We start from the raw sequence: 8,743 nt of genomic DNA, 5'->3' as shown, positions 1-8,743 counted from the left end.
GAAAATAGAGACCACCCCCTTAAGGACTAAGTTTCATGATTTTGTTTTCAAATTATCTTCAATTTAATGAGTCAGAAGGATAAATTGGCTTGATTGATAATGGGTTTTTGACTTGAGATCTTCGATGGTGGAGACCCTTCTTTATTAGAGAACTTCCCATTTTTAGGAGTTTCTATTTGTGAAGACAAGCTCATCTTGATATAAAGTTTTGATGAAGACAAAATATTATCATAGAAAGAAAAGATCTCCCAATCGAAGATCAAGTGTCAAACACCTAGAATCATAGATCACAAATGCATAAGCTATTGGATGTCATGGAATTGAAAGAAACTGGTCACAATACTAAAATACACAATTGCAATTCATAATGAATAAACTTTAGATACTCGGAAAAACCTTCATTTCATCTCTAAAAGTTTCTAAGCATCCTTGCCCTCCATTTCCAATTATTCTAAAGGCAAATAATCAATTTTCAACATAGTGTAACCGGTTATACAAAATTGGTAACCGGTTACAAATCAATTCTATCTCAATTCTTTAGAAAGAATTACGGTGGAAACTGGTTACATAAAACATGTAACCGGTTAGAGAATTTTTTAAACGTATCACAATGTAGAATTGTGTCCTTTCTTGAACCATTATCATACCAAATCATTACAAACCCTCGTGAAACTTCTAAAAACTTATGCTTTCTAAAGGTGTGAAGGTTGTATTTGGTCTTTGTGTAAGACTTGTGGCAATTATCTCATCATAGTGAAAAATCCTTCAGAGTGTGGAGGGACTATATGTATCTTTGGTTATAAAGTGGAACTAGGATAATTCCTTGTGTTCATTTATTTTATGAATTTTAAGTTTCTACACCATTCATCCTAAAAACCATAATCATCAAAAGTGTCGCTGCTTAAAATAAAAATTCAAATTTTGTTAATAAAGCATGCTAGAGAGTGTACTTTCTTAATGGCCTCTACGTACCTCGTTCAGAGGGTTAGTTCGATCTCTTGTTCAACTCCTTTTCTAACATATAATAGGATCTTCTCCCTTATCTATAGTAGTTGAACTCCTTCTTAGATCTTGATATTCTCTTAATAGATTTTGCAAGATAGACTTCCGTCACACTCTGAATTCCTTGTGTTCACTTATCTATTTAGTGAAGGGTGATTTTAGATCTTACTATGGTATCTTGTTTCTTGTGTGAATTTTTGGTTAAGACTGTTTCTCAATTCTTTATTACTTGTAAGATAGCTTTGTTTGTGTAGTATATAGTCTAAGTGGTTAAAGTGACATATAGTTATTCCTAATGACCCTAAGATACTTCTTGAATCTTTTCTTTCTCTAAGGGTATGATTAAGTATAAGATGGTTATCTTTTGATTTGCCACATTGTAGTGAGGACCATTTACATAAAATGGTTTTTGTGAAGATCACATATGGACTCTTGTATCTTCAATGAATAGCTTTAGAACTCTATTATCTACTTGTACATATAGTTAGGGGTGTGCATGGTTCAAAACCCAAATCAAATTGAACCAAATATATGGATCAGTTTGGTTTTTAAAACCACTTTGATAAAACCGGTTTATATTTTTAAAATCGGTTTATGTTTGGATCGGTTTGGTTAATAACCGGTTTGTACTAAAAAAAAAATTTTGTTTGGATCAATTTTAAAACCAAATTTTCCTCAAATTTAGTTTTCATTCCAACAACATCTTAACTCTACCCAATCGCTCTTGAAATCAATCATTATTCGTTGACGAAGAAGAAATGTTAAGAAACCGTAAAAAAAAGTATTTTTAAATTTTAATCTGAAAATTTAAAATTGAGTATATATATATATATATATATATATATATATATTATATATATATATATATATATATATATATATATATATATATATATATATATTATATATATATAATATATTATATATATATTATATATATATTATATATATATATATATATATATATATAATATATATATATATATATATAAAATTCTCACTCATATATACATAATTCTCTTTTGTTTCACCTTTCTCAAAAAACTGCTCTCTTTTTGTATAATATTTTTTAGTTACCATTTTCATGACTCCATTCATCTTCACTTTCATTTTACAAAAGTGAGAGATTTCTTAAAATAAACATGAGTTTAATGAATTAATTATTTTAAGGAAAGAGACTAGTAATCATATAATTTCAACTTATCAAAAAGTACTTAATATATTATGTTGAATGTGAGAGGAGAGACTAAACATATCATTTTGAGACAACGAGTTTAAACACAAAGCTCTATTCAAGAAAATGTAATTAATGTGTATTTTTTTATCTTATCATAGAAAATAATGTTTATGACCTTTTTTAATTAAATATACATTATTTTAATTGTCATTTATGAACCAAAAATAGAGAAAAAAGAAAACACATTATGTTTGAAAAATGGATTAATCATTCATATATTGGTTTTAAAAAGTGGATATTGGTTTTTTGTGGTTTTAATAAAATGGATCCGGATTAGTTTTTAAACCAAATAATGTGGATTTTTAAAATTGATGCACCATATATTTAAAAGTGGTTTTTATGAACCGGTTTTTTTATACATCCATACATATAACGGATTGAGTATTCACCTTGATTTTGAGATAGTTTTGCTATTTTTTTATACTATTTTGATGAAATTTGATTCGTAGACGATGGATTCGGTGATTTGAGATCTAACATATTATCTAGGTAGATTTTTAATAGTTTAGGTCTTTTACTGCAAAGATTTTTTGGTCTGTAGAGTATGTTGATTGATTTTGTTGTTTGTTTGTTTTTTTAATATTTTTTTTATCTTTAGTTGTCTCTTACTATACTTTGTGACGATCTTTATTGTATTTTGTTGATTATCCATCCTTATTTTTAATATAATATTTTTTTTATTAAAAAAACTTATTTGAGTGCTATCTCGATCCTTGTTTCGAAGTGTCGCAGAAGGAAATTTTTTCCTCCATGAACTTTCCTGCAAACGGTATAAATTAGCCGGTATCAAATAACTCTACCTTATAAATTTATAGTTAAATATTGTTTTTTGAGTGGTGTTTCTGTTGTTTTCTTTAGCACACATGCTAACTGTTTAGCTATGACAAATAGTATAAATCTTTAGGAGTGACAGTTTAGCTATGCCCGTGTAAATTAAAGACATGTGTAATAATATAAATATGAAAGAATAAAATGTATGCACGCGAGTCTACAATAATGTCTTCCACTTTCTTTTTCCGAAGAAAACATTATTCTGTCGTTGTAATTATTTATACATATACAATCATAAAAGAGAAAACAAGAGGTACCAGAATATGACTCCACACCCCTTGGTAAACTTTTAGAGGTAGACAAATTTAAATAGTCTAATTGAAACCGACAAATTTATTATTTTTTTGATACATAAATTTGATATGATTGAATATCGGATTGAAATTGTTTAATTTGAATGGTATAAAGTTACTTTGATCGGATTCAAATAATTATTTTAAATCAATCAACAACCGAATATTTAATCAAACATGTGACTAATAGTACCAATCCACCAAGAGACATACTTTTTATTATTATGGATTGTACCAAAAAAGAGATATGAAATAAATTTAATTTAAGAGTAGTCCTAAAATCACTTAGGTGAAATCATGTCGGTCTTATTCCAAAAATAGTGACACGCTTAAACTTTACTAATCAATAAGTAAACTATCTTAAAGTAAGTGCTCTTACTACTACATTTTCACATCAGTCAAAAATGAATATTTATTTTCCATAACTAAAATCATATCTACAGAATTACGGGTGAGATTTGAGATTTTCTCCGTAACCAAGTCAATAATTAATAATTATTCAGCTTAAAAAATACATAATAATTGATCTCGTTAAATTAATTTAGTTGATAATGATGTATGTATATCCACTGATGTCATCTTTAAAAAGATGAAATTTCAGCAGTTATGCTATTTACCACACAAAAGAAGAAGATACGGAACAATTGTTAAAATAATTGAAAAACACATGCAAAAACTTTAGCACCGTTGGACTTGTAATCCTTTTCTTCATTATGGCATGTTATTTTGCCTATAAATTAGTTAGATGTAATAAACAAAGATCATAGTGAGCAACCAGTACTAGCTAGCTTATCAGTATGGCAACCCAAGAAACATTGCTAGACAAGCCTCGAAAATCCATTCCCAAAACATTTTGGTTTATCCTCTCTTTAGCTGCTATCATAGGCTCATCAGCCCTTATTGTTTCTCATCTCAACAAACCAACCTCCTTCTTCCACCTCTCCTCAGCTCCCAATCTGTGTGAGCATGCTCTAGATACAGAATCATGCTTAACTCATGTATCAGAAGTAGCTCAAGGCCCAACCTTGGCTAACACGAAAGACCACAAATTGAGCACACTCATATCCTTATTAACCAAGTCCACCACACACATTCGAGAAGCCATGAACAAGGCCAGTGTTATAAAAAGCCGAGTTAACAGTGGCAAAGAGGAAATTGCTTTGAATGACTGTGAGCAACTAATGAAGTTGTCCATAGAACGAGTTTGGGACTCAGTGTTGACTCTAACACAGGATAACATGGACTCACAGCAAGATGCACACACATGGCTGAGTAGTGTGCTCACCAACCATGCAACTTGTTTGGATGGATTAGAAGGTACATCTCGGATGGTTATGGAAAGTGACCTTCAGGACTTAATATCAAGAGCTAGATCTTCTCTGGCCGTGCTGGTTGCCGTTTTACCTGAAAAGAGTAATGACGGATTCATTGATGAATCATTGAACGGTGAATTTCCCTCATGGGTAACGAGTAAGGATCGAAGGCTTTTGGAGTCTTCAGTTGGGGACATAACGGCCAATGTTGTGGTGGCTAAAGATGGGAGCGGCAAGTTCAAGACTGTGGCTGAGGCTGTGGCATCTGTACCTAACAAAGGTAAGACAAGGTATGTTATCTATGTGAAAAAGGGAACCTACAAAGAGAATGTTGAAATCAGTAGTCAGAAGACGAATGTGATGCTCGTGGGTGACGGTATGGATGCAACAATAATCACAGGCAGCTTGAATGTTGTTGATGGAACCGGCACCTTCCAATCTGCAACGGTTGGTATGGATTTTCATTTTCCCCTTGTCTCTATTTTCCATTTCCAATTGTGTGACATCGATTTTTATTCATGTATAATTTGGTTTTGTAGCTGCTGTTGGGGATGGGTTTATAGCTCAGGACATTGGATTCAAAAATACGGCAGGCCCAGAGAAGCACCAGGCGGTAGCTCTCCGCGTCGGTTCTGATCAGTCCGTCATCAACCGCTGTCGCATTGACGCATTTCAAGACACTCTCTATGCACACTCCAACCGACAGTTTTACCGTGATTGCTTCATTACTGGTACTATTGATTTTATCTTTGGAAATGCAGCTGCTGTGTTCCAGAAGAGCAAACTCGTGGCCCGAAAGCCCATGAGCAACCAAAAAAACATGGTCACGGCCCAAGGTCGACTAGACCCAAACCAGAACACTGCAACTTCAATTCAGCAATGTGACATAATACCAAGCACGGACCTCAAACCTGTCCTAGGCTCCATTAAAACATACCTAGGCCGCCCATGGAAACCCTACTCCAGGACTGTTGTGATGCAGTCCCCGATAGGCAACCACATTGACCCAACAGGATGGGCTGAATGGGATGACGCGAGTAAGGCTTTTCTCAAAACATTGTATTACGGAGAGTACTTGAACAGTGGACCGGGTGCTGGTACCGCCAAAAGAGTGAACTGGCCTGGTTATCATGTCTTAAATACTGCAGAGGCAACGAAGTTTACAGTTGCACAGCTCATCCAGGGTAATGTTTGGTTGAAGAACACAGGGGTGGCCTTCATCGAAGGCCTGTAGAAACAGGACGCTTTGGAAAGTGTCTACTACTATGTTTCAGATGCTTTGGCAAGCGTCTACTGCTATGTTTCAGACGTTTTGCAGGAAATAAAATTGTAAAATTATGCTCTATAGCAGGACGTTACAATAGTCTTCTATTGGTATTGTAATAAATGCATCATGTTAAATAAATTATTATGCATAAATTATTATCTAGATTCTAATATGATAATCAGCTTTAACTTTGTTTCATGAATGAAATATAAAAACACAAGTAATTAATAATATTTGAAGACCAAAATGTGCAACTATAAAAACTATAAAAGATGATAAGAGTCATGTTAACATTGCTACATAATACATACCCAGGTAACTTGAGTAATAAAATACTAACCTGTAAAAAAAGGCATCATTTGAAACTGTGGCTAAGTGTGAATGCATTCTTTCCAAAAGATCTAGTAAATTGATAATAGACTTCTTTTGTAGTGGTAATAATCTTGAAATATTCCGGTCTAGCGCAAGTGGTTGGTGTGCGGTGTGATTTAGTGTTGTAAACTTAGGTTCCAAGTTTGATTACTACTCAACAAAAAGTAATAACATAGAAATCAATAAATAAAATTATTAATCAATCAAATAAAAAAACTAATATTATATTTTGAATATAAAGGTCCAAACATTTATTTTGTTACATGCTTGTGATTCTTATTTACTCTTCAGATTTTCCTCAAGGGATACAAAAAAGCAGTCAATTTATCAGCACCATATACTGTCAAAATCGAAAGGTTCTCTAAAGGCCCACCTATAAAGATAATGTATTCATGAATCCTCATAAGCCACAATACATATGTGAGGAAGGAAAAATAAGAGTTTCAAATGAAGCAGCCTTGTCCTTACATAAAGAGACAATTATTCTGCAGAAGATGCAGCAGCAAATTATGCATTAAATATTGCTAAGTCGCAAGTTAGTCACGAGGACACATTACTATATCGCAAATTGCAACTTCACGGCATTCAATCATTAATAAAGTTCACAAAAAATAAAACCAATATGGCAACCATCAATGACGTTCACAAAAAAAAACAATGTGGCTGACCTCATGCATAAATTACAACAGTTTCTTCATGCACTGAAATCTTCCTTTTTCTGCTTTTCAGAAACAATGGAGAAAATATTTTACAACTGAAAACTATATATTTCAATGTCATTATGAAATCTAGAAAATTTGTAGAAACCTGATGGACATAAGGGCCCAATATTTTCCATTCAAATAAAGCATCGTCCAATTTATTGAGCCCTTCAAATCAACAGCAAACTCCTCCACCACTCTTAAACTTTCATTGAAAACGGACATTCTTGGATTTTCATTTAAAGATAGTACTACTTCATAATCCAAAATCATTATCACATTATAAAAGGAACACGTACGAGTAAATCAACGTTTTAGTCCTCAAAGCTCTTATGGTCGAGCAATTTAGTCCCACAATTATATGAAATTAAAAATTGAAAATAGAAACTTGGTCATTTATATTAAAGAACATCAATTAATTAGGTCCCTCAATCAAAATATCTCTTTATTTAACATCCATAAAAAAAATCAATGAATAAATAACCTACATATTGACTTGGAATTAAAGATAACCATATACAATCTTTAAAATTAAAGAATATACGTGGAAAAAGGATTAAATTAACAAATGTTATTCAATTAAAGGGACTAATCGCCATTCTATAAATGTTAAGGGACTAAATTGACCAACCCTCACAATTTCAATGACTAAAATGCTGATTTATTTGAACACAAATATCAACCATTGGATATACTAGTATGCTTATTACAAAACACAAGAGCTCAAAAGGCAATAAGAACCACTAAATTTTCAAAACCAGGTCAATATGAGTAGAGAATTGATAGCAATATGAAACAAAATCATTATAGCAAATTGATAACCATATCTGAATGTAAGAAAAAGGAACCGAATAACGAACCTCTTGCAACAGCTTGTTCATTATATTCCTATCAAAATTTATGAAGTCGACATCATCTACAGGTAAATCACAAGTATGAAGAAGGTGCGTCACTTGCTCCATAACAATGCTCACCTAATTTTAAAAGCTAATTAGGTTTATATTTTCAAAATCCAACAGATAAAAATCAAATGAGAAACCCTAAGAGCAATAAACACAATGGATTATAATCTAACACAGAATGAAAATACCAACAAAATCAGAAAATATTGCATGGAAGGAAAATTTTGTAACACTAAATCAACTAGTTAGTAAAATTTTCCTTCTTTGTCTCTCGGTTCTTTAACCGAATATTTCTTCAACACCGCAATCGCATGCATAATGTGTCATAATTTGGGATTCTTCCATCTCTGAAATCAACGAGAAGAGATAGAGCAAGATTTCGACCGGATGGCGGAAATGAGGGTGCGCATGAGAAGATGAAGGTGAGGTTCGGAACCCGTTGTGGGACTGGTCGGGGACCGCGTTCACCGGCGCGGGAGGAGTTCATGATGAAATCTTATCTCAAAATAGCAAAAATGTAATAAAATTGATTTTAATTTTTTTTAGTATAACCACATAATGACAATTTTTTGTGCCACCCTCCAACTTTAACCAAAGTATGTTAAAAGTCCCCTATGAATTTTATAGGTTTTTCATAAAAAAAATGATGTGTAGAATAATTTAGTGATTTTGTAAAAAAATACACCAAAATTTTTAAAAACCTCATGTATTTATTGAACTTTTAGAGGAATGGCAAAATATTCAGTAGTATAATTTCAACGGTTAAGATTTTGTCGATAATTTTGTACGGTTGTGATTATACTGAGAGTTGTGTGTGGTTCAGAA

The 8,743-nt window shown here is 32.3% G+C and overlaps 1 protein-coding gene and 1 long non-coding RNA gene across 2 annotated transcripts; one reads left to right on the top strand and one right to left on the bottom strand.

Annotated features, from left to right (window-relative positions):
• The first annotated feature begins 4,005 nt into the window (after nt 1–4,005).
• Nucleotides 4,006–6,105, top strand: LOC127127862 (pectinesterase). Its single transcript, XM_051057137.1, has 2 exons — nt 4,006–5,127; nt 5,216–6,105. Exons 1-2 carry the CDS (start codon nt 4,161–4,163, stop codon nt 5,908–5,910), a joined length of 1,662 nt encoding a protein of 553 aa, XP_050913094.1. The 5' UTR covers nt 4,006–4,160; the 3' UTR covers nt 5,911–6,105.
• Nucleotides 6,106–6,507: 402 nt separating this feature from the next.
• Nucleotides 6,508–8,498, bottom strand: LOC127127863 (uncharacterized). The gene is made up of 2 exons (XR_007805491.1): nt 7,877–8,498; nt 6,508–6,800 (listed from the first exon to the last, which is right to left on the bottom strand). It is a non-coding gene; the product is annotated as an uncharacterized LOC127127863 (long non-coding RNA).
• Between the last annotated feature and the right edge of the window lie 245 nt (nt 8,499–8,743).

The sequence above is a fragment of the Lathyrus oleraceus genome, chromosome 3, assembly GCF_024323335.1.
Source record: "Lathyrus oleraceus cultivar Zhongwan6 chromosome 3, CAAS_Psat_ZW6_1.0, whole genome shotgun sequence".
Lineage (NCBI taxonomy): Eukaryota > Viridiplantae > Streptophyta > Magnoliopsida > Fabales > Fabaceae > Lathyrus > Lathyrus oleraceus.
Note: the sequence above shows the minus strand (reverse complement) of the source record. Positions and strands in the feature narration are given on the sequence as shown.